This window comes from Bos indicus, chromosome 2, assembly GCF_029378745.1.
Source record: "Bos indicus isolate NIAB-ARS_2022 breed Sahiwal x Tharparkar chromosome 2, NIAB-ARS_B.indTharparkar_mat_pri_1.0, whole genome shotgun sequence".
Lineage (NCBI taxonomy): Eukaryota > Metazoa > Chordata > Mammalia > Artiodactyla > Bovidae > Bos > Bos indicus.
This window is the reverse complement of record NC_091761.1, coordinates 121,103,617-121,128,213: the sequence shown is the minus strand read 5'-3', so window position 1 is coordinate 121,128,213 and position 24,597 is coordinate 121,103,617. Positions and strand designations below refer to the sequence as shown.

The following is a 24,597-nucleotide window of genomic DNA, read 5'->3' as shown; positions in this document are numbered from 1 at the left end:
TTCAGCACGGTAGCAGCTGCCATGACCTCTGTCTCATAAATTGCCCTGTCATAGTCTACATGGGGCTTCCCAGTTGGCTCAGCGGTCAAGAATCTGCCTGCTAATGCAGGAGATGCAGGAGACGTGGATTTGGTCCCTGGGTCAGGAAGACCCCCTGGAGCAGGAAAATGACAACCCACTCCAGTGTTCTTGCCTGGAGAATCCCCTGGGCAGAGGAGCCTGGTGGCCTACAGTCCATAGGATCACAAAGAGTTGAACACGGCTGAGGGACTGAGCATGCGTGTCCCCAATTGGTCACACACATATCAAATCCTGGGGCGCCAGTACTGTGGTTGCCCAATGAGAGATGGAGCATCATAAGTTCTTGCCCTTTGCCAAGGCTGCCTAAATGATGACTTCCAGAGGCTTTAAAAAAATATTGATATCTATTTATTTATGTGGTTGCACCAGGTTTTAGTTGCAGCATGAAGGATCTTCGATCTTCATTGCGACATGCGGGATCTTTTCATTTTGGGGTGAGAACTCTTGGTTGCAGGATGAATACAGTTCCATGTACTATACAGTGTAATGTGTACCTGGTTTTTCAAATTTATTTTATTGAAGTATAGTTGATTTTACAATATTTTAATTTCTGCTGTACAGCAAAGTGATTCAGTTATACATAGATATACTTTCTTTTTCATATTCTTTTCCATTATGGTTTATCCCAGAATATTGAATATAGCTCCCTGTGCTATACAGGAGGACCTTGTTGTTTATCCATTCTCTATATATAAAAGTTTGCCTCTGCTAATCCCAAACTCCTGATCCATCCCTTCCCCACCCTCCATTCCCCCTGGAACCCACAAGTCTGTTTTCTATTATCTGTGAGTCTTTTTTTTTTTCCTGTAGATAAATTCATTTGTGTCATATTTTAGATTCCACATATAAGCGATACCATATGGTATTTGTCTTTCTCTTCCTGACTTACTTCACTTAGTATGATAACCTCCAGGACTATCCATGTTACTGCAAATGGCATTATTTTGTTCTTTTTATATATGTACCACAACTTCTTTATCCATTCATCGGTCAAAGGACATTTCCGTTGTTCTCATGTCTTGGCTATTGTGAGTAGTGCTGCTATGAACATAGTGATGCATGCATCTTTTTGAATTATAGTTTTGTCTGAATATACGCTCAGGAGTGGGATTGCTAGATCAAATGGAAACTCTATTTTTAGTTCTTTGAAGAACCTCCAGACTGTTTTCCATAGTGTCTGCACCAATTTACAGTCCCACCAAGAACACAGGAAAGTTTCCTTTTCTCTACATCCTCTCCAGCATATATTATTTGTACATTTTTTAATGATGGCCTTTCTGACCAGTGTGAGGTGATACCTCATGGTAGTGCTGGCTTGCATTTCTCCGATAGTTAGTAATGCTGAGCTCTTTTTCATGTGTCTGTTGGGCATCTGAATGTCTTCTTTGGAGAAATGTCTATTTAGAGCTTCTGCCCATTTTTTGATTGGGTTGGGTTTTCCCGTTGTTTTTGAGTTGTATGTGCTGTTTGTATATTTTGGATTAAGTCCTTGTCGGTCATATCATTTTCAAATATTTTCTCCCAATCTGGAGGTTGTCTTTTCATTTTGTTTATGGTTCCCTTTGCTGCACAAATGCTTATGTTTGATTAGGTTCCTTTTGTTTATTTTTGCTTTTATTTCTATTAGTAGTATGTATCTGTTAATTCCAAATTCCTAATTTATCCCTCCCTGCCTTTCCCCTTTGGTAAGCATAAGTTTGTTTTCTATGTCTGTGAGTCTACTCCTGTTTTGTAAATAAGTTAATTTGTAGTGTATTTTTTAGATTCCACATATAAGTGATATCTTATGATATTTGTCTTTGTCTGACTTACTTTCACTTAGTATAATAATATCTAGGTCCATCCATGTTGCTGCAAATGGCATTATTTCATTTTTTTTAGTGGCTGAGTAGTATTCTATTGATGGAGAAGGCAATGGCACCCCACTCCAGTACTCTTGCCTGGAAAATCCCATGGATGGAGGAGCCTGGTTGTCTGCAGTCCATGGGGCCGCTAAGAGTCAGACACAACTGAGTGGCTTCACTTTCACTTTTCACTTTCATGCATTGGAGAAGGAAATGGCAACCCACTCCAGTGTTCTTGCCTGGAGAATCCCAGGGGCAGGGGAGGCTGGTGGGCTGCCGTCTATGGGGTAGCACAGAGTCGGACACGACTGAAGCAACTTAGCAGCAGCAGCAGCAGTGTTCTATTGTAGATATACCAAATCTTCTTTATCCATTCATCTCTAGAGGGACATTTAGTTTGCTTCCATGTCTTAAAAGCCCCTATGTTTTAGCAGCTTGGAATATTTCTATCATCTGGCACAGCAATAAAATTTGATACCTTAAATTCAGATCCTGGATCCAGGAATTGCAGAATTAATAACACAGGGTGAGTGCCATATATGGCTGTAATTAAGGTTAAGGCACCAATGACATGACTTCTCTGGTCAGACGATGTGAGAGGCTGAGCTTGAAGATGCCTCCCTTCCAATGACTATTGCACTGCCATGGGATCAAATGTCCTTGGATCCTGAGCTGGTCATTGGGAACTGTGTGACAAGGAAAGCCACCCAGAGAGTAAAGATGTGCTGCTATTCTTCTCTTGGCATCTAGCTTTGCAAGAGATAAATAAACTGCTTTTCTCTGATGAATTGTACAATGGGGCTTGACTGACATTTCACCTTTTAAATTATTTTTATTTAAATTATCTAAGTTGTCTTTAGAGTGAGCTGCAGTTTAACTGTTGACAAGCTCTACAATATATTGTGAACCAGCTCTCTCCACCTCTCCCACATCCCCTAACCCCAGCTATCAGCATCTTTTACCGGGACCACTTACTATCAGATCATCTCTCTCCACTGCTTAAGATCCTTCAAAGGTATCTCATCCCATGTAAAACATACCACAAAAAAATCCAACCTACAATTCTCTACATGATCTGGCTTCTGCTCTTTTATCCATTCACATTTCCTGTCACCTAGACTGGCTATATACTTTGTGGGACCCAGTAAAAAATGAAGATATGGGGCTCCTTGTTAAAAAATTATTAAGAACTGCAAGACAGCAATTAGAGCAGCAGAGCCTTAAAGCAAGCATGGAGCCTTTCTGAGAGCGGGGCTGCATGGGATTACACAGGTTGCATGCCCATTAAGCTCGTCTGCCTGTCATCCACTTCTCATTCAGAGTCATCCTCTTGTTTCTGTTTTAGAGCTTTTGTACTAACTCTTCCTTGGCCTGGAATGCTCTTCTGTTTAATGTTAGCATGGTTCACTTCTCCTAGTTAGGGTCTCAGTTGCAACATCACCAACTGAAAGAGGCCATCCAGGAGCCTCAACTTAACCCAGCCACTGAGTCATTCTTTGTTGCTTCACCACTCTTTTTAACTCGTTGCCATGCACTTCACTTAGTTCCTTTTTAAAAACCATCTATCTATTTATTGGCCATCTCTCCCTGTTATGGGTTGAATTGTACCCCCCATCTCACCACCGCAATTCTTATGTTGAAATCCTAACCCCCAGTATCTCAGAATGTGATCTTATTTGGAAATAGGGTTGTTGCAGATGCAACTAGTTAAGATGAGGTTGTACTGGTGTCAGGTGAACTCCTAATCTAATACGACGTGCATGCTTAGTCACTCAGCCGTGTCCAACTCTTTGTGACCCTATGGACTGTAGTCTGCCAGGCTCCTCAATCCATGGGATTCTCCAGGTAAGAATACTGGAGTAGGTTGCCATTTCCTCCTCCAGGGAATCTTCCCAACCCAGGGATTGAGCCCGCATAGCCTCCTGCTTTGCAGGTGGGTTCTTTACCCACAGAGCCATTGGGGAAGCCTAATTCAATATGACTGTCTTATAAAAAGGGGAATATGAACACAGAAATGTATTCAGGGAGAGCACCATGTGCACATGAAGATGGCCATCTGCAAGTCAAGAAAAGAGCCTTGGAACAGATTCTTCCTTTACAAGGAACTAATCCTGCCTACACCTGGATTTTGGACTTCAATAGTCTCCAGATCTGTGAGACAATCAATTTCTGTTGTTTAAGCCAGTTTAATTATGGCAGAAAGTGAAGAAGAACTAAAGAGCCTCTTGATGAAAGTGAGAGGAAAGTGAAAAAGTTGGCTCAAAGCTCAACATTCAGAAAACTAAGATCATGGCATCTGGTCCCATCACTTCATGGTAAATAGATGGGGAAACAGTGGAAACAATGGTTGGCTTTATTTTTCTGGGCTCCAAAATCACTGCAGATGGTGACTGCAGCCATGAAATTAAAAGACGCTTACTCCTTGCAAGGAAAGTTATGACCAACCTAGTTAGCATATTCAAAAGCAGAGACATTACTTTGTCAACAAAGGTCCGTCTAGTCAAGGCTATGATTTTTCCAGTGGTCATGTATGGATGTGACAGTTGGACTGTGAAGAAAGCTGAGCGCTGAAGAATTGATGCTTTTGAACTGTGGTGTTGGAGAAGGCTCTTGCGAGTCCCTTAGACTGCAAGGAGATCCAACCAGTCCATCCTAAAGGAGATCAGTCCCGGGTGTTCATTGGTAGAACTGATGCTGAAGCTGAAACTCCAGTACTTTGACCACCTGATGCGAAGAGCTGACTCATTTGAAAAGACCCTGATGCTGGGAAAGATTGAGGGCAGGAGGAGAAGGGGACGACAGAGGATGAGATGGTTAGATGGCATCACCGACTCAATGGACATGGTTTGGGTGGACTCCGGGAGTTGGTGATGGACAGGGAGGCCTGGGGTGCTGCGGTTCATGGGGTCGCAAAGAGTCGGACACGACTGAGCGACTGAACTGAACTGAATAGTACTTTGTTACAGCAGCTCTCGCGAACGAATGTACCCTCCGTTAGAACGAAGCTGAGAGCATTAAACTTGGTTTGTTTATTTCACAGCCTTAGAACGTGCCTGTACTGTTACTTAGAACACATCAGTACTGCTGTTTAACGATTTCACTTGTATATATAAACCTGAAAGCCTTTCAAGGGAAGAGAGTGTTCCAGGTGTTCAAGAAAAACCTGCTGAGTAGATTAAACCATGTCACTCATTTCCAGATTTTTTGTGGAGAGCGCCGGCAGTTGTGTGCGGATTGACAGATCATAGCTCTTATTCTGTAGGCTGTTTTAATATGCACAACGTGTTTTTAGCTCTCGGGACAAAGAGACAGATACTTCGCAGGTCTGTCAAGTGGGACTCAGAAGACCGATCGGAGCTCTAGCCTTTACAAGCGCTGGTCCTTGCTCCTTTTGGCACCTTGGTAGTTGTAGTTTTGTCCAGGGTAGCTTTACTCGAAAAATAAACTGTGAGACCACAACTCCCATCACTCCGCATGCACTGGAGCCTTCAGAGCGCAGCCTCTGGAGGGGGGCACCAAAGCCATTGAGCAACCTTCTTGTCCAAGGGCCCGCCTTCCTGAACCCAGAAGCACCCGTGATTGGTCGACTGCCCCGCCTCTCAGCGGAGGGGGCGACAGGTGAATGAAAGGGGGGCGTGTCAGTGCGCGTAGCTCGGCGGCGGCGCGGCTGGAAGGAACTAGCTGAAAGGTGAGAGCAGAGAAGTGGGTTCACGCTGCCGCTTTCATTGGCTTGGGGAGGATTCGGGGCGCCGTGGGGGCGGGATGGGCAACCGACAGGGATGTTCCGCGTCGATCGGCCTCTCTCGGACCACCTGGCCCTGGCTAATCCCCGGACTCCAGCCGGGCGAACCCGCACTCATTGACGGACCCTCTCCCTTCCCTGCAGCTCGGGGAGGGCCGTGCGGCGGCCGTTTCCCCCGTCCTTCCTGCCTATGCCCGGAGTCGTCCAGCGGGTGGTATGGGCGTACGCTGATTCTGATGGTCCCAGGGCGCAAGGGCTCGGCCAGACTGGGGCAGTTGGCAGCGACGGTCACTTTGTCCGGGAGAGGCCGTGGGAGGGGCAAGGCCTCGGTTCTCACCTTCGGGACCCAAAGACTATATCCCGTAACGGATTCTGGTGATTTCTGCAGGGTTGTCTACCTCCGGGCGGGGGAGGATCCCCTTGACTTGCGGTCAATTAAGCAGTTGAATCAAAGATGCAGTTGACCCAGAAAATACTTTCTGTGAAAGTGGAAACTCTTCTTCTGAGTCGTTTCCCTCCACTCCGTGCGTTTGGGAAAGGAATGAATGACTTCCCCAGCACTTCTCACGGTTTCCTGGAGGGTGAGGGAAGTCAGGTTGGCATAAATGGATAAGGATGTCAACTCTGGACTCAAACCAATCTCGGTGCCAGTCCTAGCCTGAGCGTGTTATATGAAAATTTGAACCTGTTTCCTCCTCTGAAAAAGAGGAAGTAATGATTTTACGTACTGTACTGGGTTCTTGGGAGGTTAACATTAGTTTATGCTTGTAAAGTGTTAATACTTTTTACAGTACTTCATGAGAAGTAGTTCTCAGTAAATGCTAACAATTGAGGAGCAGATTTTCATTATTCTCTGGTGAAACTGCAGGAGTGTTGTCAGAAAGAGCGGGTGGATTTCAAAGCTGCTTTTGGCGCTGGAATAAAGACATTCTCTCAGGGGCATGTGGGAGTTTGTTGCTAACACTAGTGTTGGCATCTGCCTTCTCCTGGAAGACATGCGATGTTCTTGGTTCAGTTTTCTATTTTTGGCCTCTTCCTTGTGTCAGGCATTGCTTGTAGCCAATAACTGTTGAGTTGAATTGGAACCATGGGAAGGTTGGGAGGGTCCCTGCCAAAGTGCGGATAAATGTGCTTCTGGAAGCAGTGTACCCTACGAGCTTCTTTTCCAGGAGAAGTGGTGATCCTCGGTTTGTGCCAGGGATGCAGAGCACCGAAGGCAAGTGGAGTTGATGTGAATAAACATTTCCACGTTGTATGCCAAGTGCAGTTGGAGAAAGATTTGAAGAAAATATGTGGATAGATTTTTGCAAAGTCAAGGGAGTATTTCCATGATCCAGTAGAATCTAGAATATTTGCAGATAGAAAGCCAAAGGAAATAGGTTTTGAATATTATTGCTAGAAAGGCGCATCTTCTAGTGAAAAATACAGGTGCCTGGGGGGAGGCTCTGTAGATACGACCATTCTACAAGAAGTATTGGGCCTGGGACTTCCCTGGTGGGCCAGGGGCTAAGACTCTGTTCTCCCAATATAGGGGACTCGGGTTCTATCCCTAGTCAGGGAATTAGATCTCACATGCTGCAAAGAACACCTGGCTCAGCCAAATAAATAAATGAATACTTCTTAAAAAAGAATTGGGCCTATTTAATAATCTTCCTTATTTACCAATTCCTTATCCCTCTGTCCCTCCCCCTTTTTCTTCTTTGCTAAAAAGGAGAGAGGGGGGAAAAAGCAATATATGCACACAGTGAAAGATCCTAACAGTATGGAAAGGTTATACATGAAAAATGAAATCATTCCAAAAACCTCCTACCTCTAGTCCCTCTTTTCAAGGTTCAGTTCAGTTCAGTTGCTCAGTCATGTTTGACTCTTTGCGACCCCATGGACTGCTGCATGCCAGGCCTCCCTGTCCATCACCAACTTCCAGGGTTTGCTCAAACTCATGTCCATCGAGTTGGTGATCCCATCCAACCATCTCATCCTCTGTCGTCCCCTTCTCCTCCTGCCCTCAGTCTTTCCCAGCATCGGGGTCTTTTCCAATGAGTCAGTTCTTTGCATCAGGTGGCCAAAGTATTGGAGCTTCAGCTTCAGCATCAGTCCTTCTAATGAATATTCAGGACTGATTTCTTTTAGGATGGATCTCCTTGCTGTCCAAGGGACTCTCAAGAGTCTTCTCCAAAACCACAGTTCAAAAGCATCAATTCTTCGGTGTTCAGCCTTCTTTATAGTCCTACTCTCACATCTGTATATGACTACTGGAAAAACCATAGCTTTGACTATATATGAACCTTTGTTGACAAATTAATGTCTCTGCTTCTTGATATGCTGTCTAGGTTTGTCATTGTCTTTTAATTTCATGACTGCAGTCACCATCTGCAGTGATTTTGGAGCCCAAGAAAATAAGTCTGTCACTGTTTCCATTGTTTCCGCATCTATTTGCCATGAAGTGATGGGACTGGATGCCATGATCTTTGTTTTTGAATGTTGAGTTTTAAGCCAGTTTATTCACTCTCCTCTTTCACTTTCATCAAGAGGCTCTTTAGTTCCTCTTCTCTTTCTGCCATAAGGGTGATGTCATCTGCATATCTGAGGTTATTGATATTTCTCTTGGCAATCCTGATTTCAGCTTGTGCTTCATCCAGCCCGGCATTTCTCATGATGTACTCTGCATATAAGTTAAATAAGCAGGGTGACAATATACAGCCTTGACGTACTCCTTTTCCTATTTGGAACCAGTCCTTTGTTCCATGTCCAGTTCTAACTGTTGCTTCTTGTCCTGCATACAGATTTCTCAGGAGGCAGGTCAGGTGGTCTGGTATTCCTATCTCTTTAAGAATTTTCCACAGTTTGTTATGATCCACACAGTCAAAAACTTTGGCCTAGTCAATGAAGCAGAAGTAGATGTTTTTCTGGAACTCTGTTGCTTTTTCTGTGATCCAACGGATGCTGGCAATTTGATCTCTGGTTCCTCTGCCTTTTCTAAATCCATCTTGAACATCTGAAAGTTCTGGGTTCACGTACTGTTGAGGTTATCTACTATTAACTCTTGCTCATATTACCTTCCAGAAAAAAATTCTTACATATACCAACAAAAACATATGTGTATCCCATCTAGGTGATGGAATAATACTGTACATTTTGTTTTGCATCTTATATTTTTCCTTAATATATCTTGGTGAGTGTTTTATATGAATACACAGAATTCTCACTCTTTAAAGCATGGTTGCCTCGTATTCCACTGTGTGAATATACCTCATTGATTTAACTTGCCCCCTACTGGTGAATGTTCTGATTGTTTCTACTTTTGTGCTTGTACAAAAACCTGGTGTGATGGGCATCTCTCAGCTTCTGATTTGATGTACTTTTGGGAATACATCCAAAGGGATAAGTTTTTAGCCATGAAATTTTGGGAGCAAAAGATGTGTAATTTTTGTAGGGGGCGGGGCACGCCATACCTCATTTGGGGACCTTAGTTTACTGAGCAGGGATTGAACCTGTGCTCCCTGCAGTGGAAGTGCAGTCTTAACCCACTGGACCACCAGGGAAATCCCCAAAGATGTGTACATTTTAAATTTTGATAAATGTTGGCAAATTCCTGTCTAAAATGGTGTTCCCGATGATATTTCTATCAACAGTGGATATTATTACTTTGAAAATTTTTTACCAGTCTGATCGGTTTTCTTTCAGTTCTGAGGAAGAACAGAATTTGATATTTAATTGTAGCATTCTCCTGTATCTTGCTTTCCCCTTGATATGATTGCCAAAAAGAGGAAGGTTTGTCTGGAGCATTTAGAAGAGGTGAGAATGACCAGGAACTCTTAATCCTGTGAAAACTTTCAGGGTTGATTTATTCGGGGGGGAGAAGAGTTTTTCGGATATCAGACAGTTCTCTTCCTTTCTAAATCAAAATGTTAATTTTAACTACTTTGGATGAAAAAACATTCCCCAAATTATAACCTCCTGGAGTTTAAAATGAATATAAAAAGAATCATCTTGATAACTTAGGCCCATCCATCATAGCCCTGGGGTATAATTTAGTGATGTCCTTAGGCCATCTTGAATATGTAGGAGCATTTAATACTTAACTAAGTGGCCTTAGGCTGATATTTTGAAAAAATGTCTGGGTCTGTTTTTGACAACTTTTTTAAAACCTTTTCCTAGCTATCCATTCTCACTTTTAAGTTTGTCAGTTTACTTACGGAGGCTTCTTTACTTCTTTGTTCTCTAGTTTCTAAACTTAATGTGTCACTTATAAATGTGAGGAAAGTAGGTGTAAAGTGCACTTAATGAGGTTGTTGTTGGTCTTTTGTGAGTACAGTCTGTTAGGTTGACACACAGGCCTTGAGGGCTCTCTTGGCAGTGGACTCTGTCTGCTGGTAGAGGTGCCTCATTTCTCTTGCGTGGGGTAATTGTTGTGTTCCACTTGTAGAAAAGAAGAGTGCTGAAGAGTTATTAGCTGTGGTTGGCAGCGTTCACTAGGCCTTTTGGGATCCCAGTAGAAGAAGAAGATATAGGAACTTCTCTGAGCTCAATGGGTCAGTAAATAAAAGGGGTAAGTTGATCGATGGCTACGTGGTTTGTGTGATGAGAAAAGAGAGAGAGAAAGGCTCAGGGGAGGTCAGCTTCTGTCTTCCTCACTTGCAGAAGGGTTTTAAACTTGATTTATGTTTTGTATTTGTTTTAGGGACTTCCCTGGCGGCTCAGATGATAAAGAATCTGCCTGCAATGTAGGAGACCTGGGTTCAATCCCTAAGTTAGGAAGATCCCTGGAGAAGGGAACGGCTACCCACTCCAGTATTCTTGCCTGAAGGGCTCCTCTGTCCATGGGGTCAGAAGAGTCAGACAGGAGTGAGCAGTTAACAATTGTATTTGTTACATACTTGTTCTACTTAGCAGGTAAGACAGGAGTATTCTTTTGTATTTAGCTAACCTACTTTGTCGGAGAAGGCAATGGCACTCCACTCCAGTACTCTTGCCTGGAAAATCCCATGGGCGGAGGAGCCTGGTGGGCCGAAGTCCATGGGGTCGCTAAGAGTTGGACACGACTGAAGCGACTTAGCAGCAGCAGCAACCTACTTTGTGCAAAGCACTGCCGAATGCTGTGAAAGTGTTAGTTTCTCTGTCGTGTTGACTTTTTGTGATCCCATGGACTGTCGCCTGCCAGGCTTCTCTGTCCATGAAATCCTCTAAGAATACTGGCAAGAATACTAGAGTGGGTAGCCATTCCCTTCTCCAGGGGATCTCCCTGACCCAGGGATGGAACCTGGTTCTTCCACATTATAGGCAGATTCTTTACCATCTGAGCCACAAGGGGAGCCCTGCCAAGTGCTTTATGGGAAATCAAATGAAATAAGACATGGCTCATACCTCCTAAGGGCTTATAGTCCACTGACAGAGAAGGACCGAGACATAAAAAATACAGAGAAGAGAATGAAGGGTTGTGGAGTCAATCAATTAGGAATATCTCAGTTGCACTGAGAAAATTCAACCAAAGCGAAAAGGGACTTAATGGCTTCTGGCACTGCATGAGCTGGGGCTCATATGGTGTCCCTGGCCTCCAACTGTTGCTCCTGTTTGAACTGAGCTATCATCTGTATTAGGCTGGTTCCCCTTGTGGTGTGGCAGCAGCATCCCTCATAGCCTACATGCCCACAAAGCGGAGAGCCATTCTTTTTTTGGATCCCCCAGCAAATGTTTCATTGCTTTTCATTGGCTCTGGCCTAGTCACATGGCCATCTCTGAGCCAGTCACTATGGTCAGAGGATAAGTTATGTTGATGGGTTTAGCCTATGTTATAGCTTACACATCTGGAGCCTGGGCGTGGTGCTAATTTTATGCAAACCACATTGGCTGTGGATGGGGCAAGGATGATTCCATCAAAGCCAAAAAGGGCAATAAAATCATAAGAATGGAGAATGCATTCTGGCTAGCCCAAGCATCCACCAAGTGTTCCCACAAATTTATGGTAATGAGTGTGAGCTGAGACTAGACATGCCAGTCCCTAAGTTCTGTATTGGGACACTGGAGACTGAACTGGAGACAGTAATTCTTAGATTCAGGTATTATTTATATTTTGAGCCTTAAAGAAAGTCGAATGTCATTTATAAGAGCATGAACTCTGGAGGTTTTGAGTCTTGGCTCTGTTGCAGCTGGATCATCACCATCCTCTGAGTCTTAAAAGTACAATATTCTAAGTATGATATTAGTCTTTATTCATAGGGTTGTTATAAAAGCTCACAGAAAGAATCTATGTAAAATACTAAGGACTGCACCCACATACAGTTAGCTGTAGTTACTTTTACTGTTTCTCATTAGTTAACCCAGTTAGACAATCTTTAATTTTTGTTAGCCCGTATTATAAAGATATTATTTACCTGGGTTTTGGGGAAGAATAAAAAAAAAAAAGAACATCTTATTTGTAAGGTTGGCATTTGTGAACTGAAAAAACAACAACAAAAAATCTTGGCAGAGATCCAGGCTCCTTTTGAGCAGCAGCAGCTGGTGGAGAAATGGAGATGCAATCCTATTATGCCAAGCTCTTGGGGGAGCTGAATGAACAGCGGCAGAGGGACTTCTTCTGCGACTGCAGCATCATCGTGGAAGGGCGGATCTTCAAGGCCCACAGGAACATCTTGTTTGCCAACAGCGGCTACTTCCGTGCCCTGCTCATTCACTACATCAAGGACAGCGGGCGGCACAGCACCGCCTCCCTGGACATCGTCACCTCCGACGCCTTCTCCACCATCTTAGACTTCCTCTATTCTGGAAAGTTGGATTTGTGTGGGGAGAACGTGATTGAAGTTATGTCAGCTGCCAGCTACCTGCAGATGAACGACGTGGTGAACTTCTGCAAGACATACATCAGATCCTCCCTTGACATCTGCAGAAAGATGGAGAAGGAGGCTGCAGTGGCGGCTGCGGTGGCCGCAGCAGCAGCAGCCGCAGCAGCAGCTGCAGCGGCTGCCGCAGCTCATCAGATGGACAGTGGAAGCCCCAAGAAAGGGACCGCTGGTGAGACCAAGAGCTTGGTCTCTCGAGCCGAGGGGGAGGAGAGTGAGGACCGACCAAGAGAGCCCCCCAGTGGTGATCTCAGAGGCTGCTGCCCTCTGGAACTGGTGGGGAAAGACAGCCAGGGCAGTGGCTGGGTCGACAGTGACCGCTCCACTCGGCCAGAACAGATGGAACCCAAGGTGGAGTTGGGTGCTGCAGAGGTGGAGGTGGATGGACAGCTGCAGCCGCCTGCCACCCCACTGAGCCTGGCCCACCGGGAGGAGGGTTTGCCCAGTAGCCAGGCTATCGACTTGGCTTACAGTAACTACCATGTTAAGCAGTTCCTGGAGGCACTCCTGCGCAACAGTGCCGTCCAGAGCAAAGAGGATGTGGATCATCACTTTTCTCAGAGTTTGGAGGGAAGACCAGGTGGTGCAGGAGTAGCAGCCATGAGTTCCACGATGGATGTGCAGACTGACTGGTATGGAGAGGACTCAGGTGAGCTGCATGAGCCTCCATCATCTCTGCTGCTCACGCACATGCGTGTGTGCCTTCTGGCCTCCCACCATCACCTGCGTCATTGTCATTGTCACTACCATCATCACCACCATCAGCATCCCTATCATCACCATCGCCACCGTTATCTCCACGTTATCACTGCCACCACTGCCAATAATATTAATTGAGCAGCTGCTGTGTCCAGGGCATTGGCTCTTCACATTTTTTTTTTTTAACCTCTACAACTAGAGTATAAGCGTGTTGAATGCGATTTGGAGACATGGAAAGAACCCACCCTCTTCTACTAACCACAAGGAGGATTTTGGTGAATTCATTAAATTTCTTTGAACCCCTTTTTTTTCAGGAGATAATCACTCCCACCTTGCCTTCTTACAGAGCTGAGGACCAAATGAAAAGGTTTTCAGAACTTTTTTTTCTCACATATGAGAACATGTTCTGTACAGGTAGGAAATTTATCCTTCTTTGTGTCAACTGTGGTGCCTGGCCCATGTACTCAGTTAACATGTCGTGGCTGATAGTGTGATGTCCTGGAGAGTATTTGAGAGTTGAACTGGGCTTCATGTAAGTAAATTTCTTGTATCCTTTGGTAGGATTTGTGTTTTAAGAGAACTTAGTTTTTTGCCTGAGCAATTCTGAGAGATGGGATAATATGGTTAACTCTTCTTACAGATGAGGTAATTGTGTTGTAAACTGTCTTAGGAGATGGAAATAGATGTGGCTGTCTCCTTACTGATGAAAGTACCCTTGGCTTCTTTTCAAGCCAAGACATTAATGAGTCACATTTCTAATTCACCCTTCAGTACTGTGCAGTGAAAGTCGACTAAGTAAGGGGGGGGTGATCTGCTCTTATTCGTTACTAAATGACTATTTTGAGACTTTAAAAAAAAATAACAGGTACACATGGGGTCATGAAAGTTGGACACAACTTAGCGGCTAAACAACACCACACAGGAGAATCCCAGGAAAACCGAGTTTGTCTGGAGACTTTTAAATTTCTTTCTTTTTTTTTTCATTTTAACATTTTTTAATGAAAAATTACTTCATCCCTGCATCAAAATTTCATTTTTTGTAAAAATCAAGAATGCTCTGTATGTCTGACCTAATCTAGACTTGCAAAACTTGCAAATATGGTTTCTGGTCGCCAGAGACACTGGCTTAACTAGCATGCAAAAGGTAGTGGTTGTTTTCAGTGATTACCCTATGGGAACTTGTTGAAATCTAATTTCTTTTTAAAAACGTAATTAATGAATTTTTGGCTGCACTTGGTCTTCACTGCTGCACCTGGGGTTTCTCTAGGTGTGGGAGCAGGGGCTCCTCCTCACTGCGGTGGCTTCCCTTGTTGGGGAGCACAGGTTCAAGGCGTGGGGACTTGGGTGGTTGCAGCTCGCAGGCTCAGTAGTTTAAGCATGCGGCATTTTAGTTGCCCTGCAGCGTGTGGAATCTTCCAGACCAGGGATGGACCCTGTGTCTCTTACATTGGCAGGCAGATTCTTAACTATTGGACCACCAGGGACTTCCAAAATCTAATTTCTGTGTAAGAGTAGCACTTCACAGTCTGTGTTCCCCTTCTCCATCCATCAGCCCCTCATAGTGCCATGTAAGTTAGGTGGAGGAAGTATGGAGAAATTGAGACCCAGAGGGTTTGGCGAGTTCCTTAAGAATATAGAACTGGCACATGTCACCACTAATGTTCTTTGATAGCAACCCAGGCTGGCTTCATTTCACTCATGAAACAAACTGTGAGGGCAGCACAGGTGGTTAGAGGATTTCAGTGCACTGATTTTGTCTCTCAACCCCTCTGCCTGTATCACGAGTATCAAGAAATAGAAATTCAGATCTACACCACCTTCATTCAGATCCATCTGTCCATCTATAAAGTCAGCTTTCCAACTCATCCTGGGGCAGGGCAGTCTCCTGGCTGCTTGCCGTGCCTGTTGTCTGCCAGGTTTTGATTCCATTTGCATGGCTCCAGGGTACATTTACTCCAAGTGCCAAGGGACAGAGTAAGACTGATTTGTTTGGTTTTTCATATATTTGCTCAAATACTTGAGCACTTTCCTTGTGAAGATACAAAGATAAGTCAGATATGGCTCCAGCTCTCAAAAAACTGATGGTTTCTTATAGAAGCTAAGCTGTGTGAAATTGGCACCGTGCGGTACAAGGTACTAGGGCTGAAAGACAGATGGAGGTGTGAATTTCACAGGGGGCCAGAAGCAGAACTGGCTTCCAGCTGTTAGGTTAGGGAGGCTTTATGAAAGTGGCATCTGAGTACTCACTACTGTATATAAAATCGATAAGTAGTGACTTATTGTATAGCACAGGGAACTATATTCAATATCTTGCTGTAACATATTAATATAATGCAAAAGAATCTGAAAAAGGATATGTAGAACAGTCACCTTGCTATACACCTGAAACTAACACAATATGGCAACTCAACTATATTTCAATTTTTTTAAAAAGTGGCATTTGAGGGTAAGAAGAGAAAACATAGGGAGAAATTGGAGTCAGTCATGGAAAGCCATAAATGGTAAGAGGTAAGTTTCTATCTATAGGCACAGGGGAATTGTTGATAGTTTCTGAGCTTGGGAGTGGATAGGAAAGATTAATGTGGCCTCAGCATAAGGTAGTGAAGAAATGGGAGACTGGGGCAGGGAGATGGTGAGGAGGCAGTCATAGTACTTGTGTATTCACTTATCTCTGACACTGGCAGACACTGTCAAAACACGTGGTCCTCGTATAATCTCTTCTCCCCTGGACCTCCCAGTGCCAGCCTCACTACCTCCCATTACTTCCTGAAAAGTTCATCTGTATTGGCCACTGCTACCGTTTTACCTCCCGTTCTTTTCTCAGCGCACTGTGAGGAAAGACCCCTACCCAACACCCCACCTGCTTCATGAGGTCAGCCGGACATTTCCAGAGCTGATCCAGTGAGTGATTTTCAGATGTTATCTTTCTGACCACTCTCAGTAGTTAACTCTGATCTTTCCTTCTTGAAATTCTTTCTTCCCCTGGCTTCTGACACCTTGAGTACCCATTGCTGTTACCTTTGTCCATTTCTTTTCAGCCTCATCATGGGATTGTTTAATGTCAGTGTGTCCAGCATTCCATCATGGCCTTGCTTCTTTAACATCTTATCATTCCTGTTCATTTGTTCATTTAACAGATATTTATTGAGCACTTCCTATATGCCAGGCACTATTCGTTTATAGTGAATGAATATTCGTTTATAACAGTGAACAAAAGACGGTGCTTGTCCTCGTGGAGCTGACATTCTAGCGTTGTGAGCCAGACAGTAACACATAAGTACCTGTATAATATGAAGAAGAGTTGACTCATTGGAAAAGACTCTGATGCTGGGAGGGATTGGGGACAGGAGGAGAAGGGGACGACAGAGGATGAGATGGCTGGATGGCATCACTGACTGGATGGCATCACTGACTCACTCAGTGAGTCTGAGTGAACTCTGGGAGTTGGTGATGGACAGGGAGGCCTGGCGTGCTGCAATTCATGGGGTTGCAAAGAGTCAGACACAACAGAGCGACTGAACTGAACTGGACTGAATATGAAGAACTAAAGCAGGGACAAAGTTGACTGAGAGTGAGGGGGTGCTATTTTATTTACTGTTGACCAGGACTTGCTAACAGGTTGCCTTTAAGCAAAGACCTTAAGTGAGTAAGAGAGCAAACTGCAGAGATATGAGGGGGAACATTCCAGGCAGAGAGAAGAGCAAGGTGCAAGGCCCAGGTGTAGAATCACACTTGGCAAGTGAACAAAAGGAACAGCCAGGATGCTAGTGTGGCTGGAGTGGAGTGAGTAAGGCAGCAAGTGTTGGGGGATAAGGTCAGAGAGGCTGAGTGAAGGTGGACCAGGTAGGCCCTTGAAGGCGATGAGAAGGTCTTTGAGTATTGCTCCGCAGAGAGTGACTTGAGATGACATGTATTAAAAGGATCCTTCTGAGTACTGTGTGCAGTTACCTTCTAAGAGGGCCTCTTGCTTCTCCTCTCGCTTTCCTGTAGACTACAGGGGAGCATAGGCTACGGGGATCATAGACTGTCAGGGAGTGAGGTGGGAGCAGGAAAACCGCTTAGGAGGTAACTGCAGTAACCCAGGTGAGAGGTGTGCGCCTTCTTCTTTTTGTTTTTTTTTAAACAGATTTTATTTATTTTGTCTTATTTATTTATTTATTTGACTGCACCAGGTCTTAGTTATGGCATGTAAACTCTTAGTTACAGCACATAAACTCTCAGTTATGGCATGCGGGTTCTAGTGCCCTGACCAGGGATTGGACCTGGACCCCCTGCATTGGGAGCACAGTCTTAATCTCTGGACCACCCGGGAAGTCCCATTTTTCTATTTTTTTTTAATTTTATTTTATTGTTGGGATATAATTGCTTTACAAGGTTGTGTTTCTGCTGAACAACAAAGTGAATCAGCTATTTGTATATACGTAGCCCCTCCCTCTTGTGCCTCTCTCCCACCCCACTCGCCTTGAATAAGTGTGGTAGCAGTAGACAGGTGAGATGTGATTGGGTTAGGACTGTACTGACTCTGAAAGATAGAGCTGACCAGAGTTTCTAATGGCTGTATGAGTGTTATGAGAAAAAGAAGCATTAAAGATGGCCTTAATGTTTTTACCTTGAGCGATTGATTTAAATGTTATGTTTGTGGTGCCCATTGGATATCCCAGTGAAGATGTGCAGTAAGTGATTACATCTGTAAGTCAGAGCTGAGATATAAATCTAGGGTCATTGTTGGATCTGCGCAATTTAAATCCTGTGTATTCCATAGATCTAGAAGGAGAAGATAAGAGACCTAAGGACTGAGCCCTGGGAAGCTCCAACATTGGGAGGTCAGGAAGATGAGGGAGCCAGTGGAGGAAGCTGAGAAGGGGCAGTGGGCGAGGCAGCAGAGAATCAGGAGTGCTGCGGTACTCCCCTGGTGGTCCAGTGGGAGAGACTCTGTGCTTCCAAAGCAGAGGGTGCCGTTTGATCCTGGTGGGGAAAGTAAGATCCCACGTGGTGCATGGCACAACCAAGGAAGGAAGGAAGAGTGATGGGTGTCAAGAGGAGAAAGCATTTCAAGATAACGGAGAAATCAACAATGTCCGGTACTGTGTGTAGGCAGATTGAGGACTGATCATTGGGTTTATTAATGGAGAGGTCATGGGTGAGCAGTATGATGAAGTGGTGGGGAAAAGACCAAATGGAGTAGGCTTAGACGAGGACTCAGAGACTCCGCTGGCAGTCCAGTGGTTAAGATTTCCCCTTCCAATGCAAGGGGTGCAGGTTTGATCCCTGGTCAGGGAGCTAAGATCCCACGTGCCTTAGGACCAAAAAAAATCAAATCATGAAACAGAAGCAATATTGTAACAAATTCAGTAAAGACTTAAACAATGGGAGGGGAAACATCAAATAGGATGCCTAAAACTTAAAGAAAAATTAAAATAGATAAGCAACAAAGATATATTGTACAGCACAGTGAATTGTAATCATTTTCTTATGAGGGAGCATAAATTGTAAAAATACTGAATCACTGTGCTATACACCTGAAACCTATATAATATTGTAAATAAACTATACTTCATAAAAATAATAAAATAAAATGGTGATTATGGTGATTATTGGAATATTAGAATAAAGCACTAAGCCCAGAGACCTAAAAAAAAAACCCAAAAACCTTCAAATGTAGATGTGAAGATGGTATAGTACTTCTTTCAAGAAATTTACTGTGAAGGGAACAAAGAAATGCTTCCATGGCTGGAAGGGGATGTGAGGTTAAGGTCTCCTGCACTGCAGGCGGATTCTTTACTGTCTGAGCCACCAGGGAAACCCAAGTTTCAGCTTAGGTAGGAGAAAAATTCGGGAGATGGATGATGGTGAGAATTGCAGAACCATGTGAATGTACTTACTGCTACTGAGCTGTACAGTTAAATATGGTTAAAATAGTCTGTTTTATATTATGTGATCTTCACCACATAAAAAAACATTAAAAAAATGTGCTGCTTGGGTCCCACCCCACCCATTAGCTTGGGATGGAGATTGGGCATTAGTATTGTTTTTCATTTTAAGCTGCATTTTTATATGCAGGCAAAGTTGAGACCTCTTCGTCTAGGATTGGGTGGCTGAGATGGATTGGAGGATAAGGTCTCTGGAAGAAAGGAGATCCAGGAACAGAGGGGCCAGGGCATTGGAAGGGTCATTTTTGGTATTCACACCAAGAATTTTTCCAGGAGTAGAGTCTGAAGGCAGTGTGATCAAATCTCCAAGGAGCAAGATGACCCAGGGACTCCTAGATGACTGTAATAAGGATGAGCATCGGTATCATCTGATGGGATGACCTTCAAAACATCTTAGGCTTTTGCTCTGGAGATGACAGTGAAGCCCGAGGAAGACCTACCCTCCCCTGATCCAGGGTGTCAAGGCCATGGGTTAACGGAATCAGGGTGCTTAGGGGACAGCCAGGCCTCAGTTAAAGCAACCACTCAATCTACTGAGGACTCATAACTGTATTCTTTGCTTCTTTCCCCAAGCTCCAGATTGATCTGTCTAATCCAAGTATCCCCCCTGCCCCACCCCCACCAAAAAAAAGTGGATGCACTGAGCCTGCCTCAAACATGATAAAATCCCGACTGACCTCATTCATCCTGCACCTGCTTTTTCTCCTGTGTTCCCTGCCTTGGTTTATTCCACCATCACCTATCACGTCAGCTAACCTAGAATCAGTGTCATTTAGAATCTTTCCTTTCCTCTGCTCTGTCCTCCCCATTGAGGTCATCATATGCTGTGAATTTTATTTCTCAATTCTCTCTCCTCCTCTCCACCTCCACAGTCACAGGCTTTAGTTCTGTCTTCTCTCATCCCCTCCCCACTGGACTTCCTGCCTTTAATCTTGCCTCTCTTAAACCCTTCCCCTGCATTATCCCCAGAGGAATCCTTTAAAAGTCATATCACCTTGTACCTTCCTTGCTTAAAACCCTACCTGCTTAAAGGATAAAGTCTGAGTTCATTAACATGTTAGTGTTGCAGAGGCAGGGATTTTTGTCTTTTCTGATCACTACTGTATCCCCAGGGCCTAGAACCCAGTCTGGCACATTGTAGGTGCTCAGGATAAATTTGCTGAGTGAATTCATAAATGTGACCTTGGGACCTTCCCCAGAAGTTCTTGCCCCTTTCCTTGGCTTCATTCCTCATTCTTCTCCACCCTGCTTTGTATTCCCTATTCTCATTTACCTCTGTGCCTAAACTTGTGCTGTTTCCCTGCCTGAGATACCCTTTCTCTTTCTCAAACTCCCAGTGAACTCCTATTCATCCCTCAAAACCTTGCTCAAAGGTCACCTCTCCTGTGAGATCATCTCTGAACTCCAGGAGAGAATTCATTATTTTCACTATCTTTCTTTCTTCTTTTTAAAAATTTTTTATTAGAGAACAGTTGTTTTTCAATGTTGTGTTAGTTTCTGCTGTACAGCAAAATGAATCAGTTATATGTATACATATGTGCTGTGCTGTGCTTAGTTACTCAGTCATGTCCAACTCTTTGCGACCCCATGGACTGCAGCCTGTCAGGCTCCTCTGTCCTTGGGGATTCTCCAGGGAAGAATACTGGAGTGGGTTGCCATGCCCTCCTCCTGGGGATCTTCCCAACCCAGGGATTGAACCCGGGTCTCCTGCATTGCAGGCAGATTCTTTACCAACTGAGCCATCAGGGAAGCCCAGGTATACATATATCCCCTCTTTTTAGATTTCCTTCCCATTTAGGTCACCATAGAGCTACGCTGGTGGCTCAGATGGTAAAGAATCCCCCTGCAATGCAGGAGACCCAAGTTTGATCTCTGGGGCAGGAAGATCCCTTGGAAAAGGGAATGGCAACCCACTCCAGTATTCTTATCTGGAGAATCCCATGGACAGAGGAGCCTGGCAGGCTGCAGTCCATGGGGTCACAGAGTCAGACATGACTGAGTGACTAAGCACAGTAGCACAGGGGATTGAGTAGAATTCTCTGTTATGCAGTAGATTCTTATTAGTTATCTATTTTATACACACTAGTGTATATATGTCAATCCAAATCTCTGATTTCATCCCACCACCACCCTTGTCTACATTTCTTCATCACTTTGAACTTTGCATTTGTTACATTATATTGTATGACTTTGTTTACATGTCTTTCTCTCCTGCTAGACTTATCTTCTTGAGTGAAGAAACAAGTATCTTGATAACAATGTATCTTGACACAGTGCCTCACATGTAATAGGCATTCAGGTGAACTGCTCTTCTGGGGGAGCCAGATCATAAGAGAGAAGGGAAATGTTGCAGTAATTCATACTTCTCTGATGGAGATGTAGTTAATGGTTATTCCCCCCCCCCCCCCCCCGAGGTCTAACAGTGGACCCATTTTACTTAATGTTTTTGTAGATAATCAGGAAGAAGGTGGTAGCACAATGCCAGGCTGATGGGGATAAATGATAAGAAGAGTCCACAGTGCCAGGGGAGTGAGCAGGAAACTGGTCTCTCAGTGCCAGTGTAAGCAGTGAGAAGTAAATAATCTGACATGTATATGCAGTGCTGAGCCACGAGCTGCTGCTTTTATTCCGGGAGACAGATTTTGGAGTCATTATTGTTGTTCAGTCACTCAGTCATGTATGACTCTTTGCAACCCCATGGACTGCAGTACACCAGGCTTCCCGGTCCTTCACCATCTCCCGGAGTTTGCTCATACTCATGTCCATTGAGTTGATGATGCCATCCAACCATCTCATCCTCTGTTGCCCCCTTTTCTTCCTGCCTTCAGTCTTTCCCAGCATCAGGGTCTTCTCCAATGAGTCGGCTCTTCTCATCAGATGGCCAAAGTATTGGAGCTTCAGCTTCAGCATCAGTCCTTCCGATAAATATTCAGGGTTGATTTCCTTTAGGATTGACTGGTTTGATCTCCTTCATTATAGATTATGAAAAATGTTAGACATTATCAGCATGGGAACTAGAAGCTAAAGAAGATAATCTCCACCCTTACATAGAATGATGTTGGGTACTCACTTGACGTTCAGCTTGCCATACTTTTGGCAGCACCTCAGGAAAGGTATAAAGCCCAGGTAAGTGTCCCAAGAAGGTCTCAGAGAAAAGGAGTTACTCCTGCGTTGAGAGAGACCACAGGAGCCTGGCCAGATTAATCAGGAGAGAAACACCGAGGTGATGATGATGTTACAAAAATGGCTGACATTTATGAGAGCTTATTATGTGCCGGGTGCTGTGTTTCATGTATTACCTCATTTCGTTCTTACCACAATCCTGTGAGGTGGGAATTATTATTATCCCTATTTTACAGATGAGTGAATTAAAGCACAGAGAAGTCAGGTGAGATGCCCAAGATCACACGGCTTGTAAGTGGCAGAGCCAGAACGCGACTCCTAATTTCTATGCCTGAAAAACTTGAGTTATTAGTGCCTCCACATATATGATATGATCAAATTCTGTAAAATCCTGAAGGGCATGGATAGAGGAAATGAGTCTCAGAATACTGCCAATAGGGTAACTCAGGAAACTTGAAAGGGTCAGTCTCTATACATGCGGGTGATAATCATGTTGTCACCCTAACAGCTGTATGAACAAGGTGGAAAAAAAAAAAGGGAAAAAGATTTAAATGAATTTTTAGATATTTGATGATCTCATATATACAGAGTTAATATAAATTCCAAACAGTGTGGGGGCTGCTTTATAGCAAACCTCTTCTATATATGCCTGAAAGCTATTCCGGGAACTGTTGTCAAAGAAAGCATGAAACCTGGTCTGGAGGTCTGATCCATCATAATAGTTGTTTGTTTTTTTCCACACATTTTTGAGGGTCATTATATCAGTTCAGGAGGTTTGCATTAGTCAACTCAGGCAGCCATAACAGAATATCACAGGCTAAGTAGTTTTATCAACAGAAATTTATTATCTCATAGTTTTGGAGGCTCAGTCCAAGATCGAGCTGCCAGCATGGTTGGTTTCTAGTGAGAGCTCTCTTCCTGGCTTGCAGACAACTACCTTTTTGCTTGTCCTCACGTGACCTGTCCTCTGTGCAAGAATAGAGATAGAAAGCCATCATTCCTGGCACCTCTGGCATTGTTCCTCTTCTTATAAGGATCCCAGTCCTATCAGATAAGAGCTCTACCCTTGCGACCTCATTTAACCTTAATTACCTCCTTAAAGGCCCTGTCTTTACATACAAGTGGCACTGGAGGTTATGACTTTAAGATAGGAATATGTGGGGAGGGATGCAATTCATTCTATAACAGGGTCTCGATCATTATTTTCCTAAAATGAAATCAAGGAGAATAGACATTATCAGAGTGAGTATTATTTTGGAAAGTGTTTCAAGCTGTCCACATGAGGATACATGTGTTCTCAGGCTGTGACATAAGCGCTGTTTCTAACTCTGAGCCACAGAGAAGTTTGAAAGCTGATGCCTCACAGCATTCCTTGCAGTCTTGTATCAGAAGCCTGTTTCCCTCTCTGGCTGACCCAGAGCCCAGCAGAGTCAGGATCTGCAGACATCGTCTTGCTGTTAGCTGCTGGTGGAGTTGGGATTCTCCCTCTTGAACTGGGCTGGTGGAGTTCTCCTGCTCTGGATTCCATCCATTGGAGGACAGCCAGTCTTGTTGCTGCTTACAGTACCGTTTGTTCCCCAGGTGATGTGCTGGTGGTGCCCATCAAGCTGCACAAGTGTCCTTTCTGCCCCTACAGTGCCAAACAGAAGGGCATCCTTAAGCGGCATATCCGCTCGCACACAGGGGAGCGGCCCTATCCTTGTGAGACCTGTGGCAAGAGGTTCACTCGACAGGAGCATCTGCGGAGTCACGCGCTCAGTGTAAGTGTCGCAGCTGGTGGATCTCTCAGGATGGCGGAGAGTGGCGGGGCGTGGAAGGTGGTTCATGAAATGTGTTTAATGTAAAGGTGAAGCCCCTCAGTTTTTCATTTCTCTGTCCACTGGGGTATTGTCAGAGAATTTTAAACATGTATTTCTGCTACTAAATTATAGCTGGGTTAGTGGAAAAAGAAAAAGTGAAAACTTATATGGTTACAAACTAGTTTTCCTAAAAGGAAAGTTAAGAAAGTTCAGATCCTAGTCTGAGGATGATTGTCAAAAGGCAGAGAACACTGGGGCTTAGGGATTGGGAGTCTGTTCCCCCAAGGGTAAGCTGCAGCCTCGGTTTCCCACCCAACCTCAGCACCCCGGGGGTAGGGAAGAGGTATAACACCATTTATAGGGCTGCCTGTGAGCAGCAAAGGGGACCCCTGGCCAAGGGGCCCTCCCTGCCCACTGGCTGCTGCCTAGGATTCTGTCTTCCATGTAAGTGGGTGAGTCCCAGCTGCTAAAAAGCATTCAGACCATGTAGAAAGGCATTGTATTTAAGATTATCTTTGAGCAAGGCAGCCACCAGGGACTTCC

General features: G+C 44.3%; 1 protein-coding gene across 1 annotated transcript in view; it reads left to right on the top strand.

Annotated features, from left to right (window-relative positions):
• The first annotated feature begins 5,730 nt into the window (after positions 1-5,730).
• The window catches only part of ZBTB8B (zinc finger and BTB domain containing 8B), a 29,796-nt gene continuing 10,929 nt past the window's right edge, over positions 5,731-24,597 (top strand). The window contains exons 1-3 of the mRNA XM_070774464.1: positions 5,731-10,216; positions 12,134-13,152; positions 23,837-24,015. Coding sequence (XP_070630565.1) covers positions 12,174-13,152; positions 23,837-24,015 — 1,158 coding nt within the window. The 5' untranslated portion in view covers positions 5,731-10,216; positions 12,134-12,173. The remainder of the gene's footprint in view (positions 10,217-12,133; positions 13,153-23,836; positions 24,016-24,597) is intronic.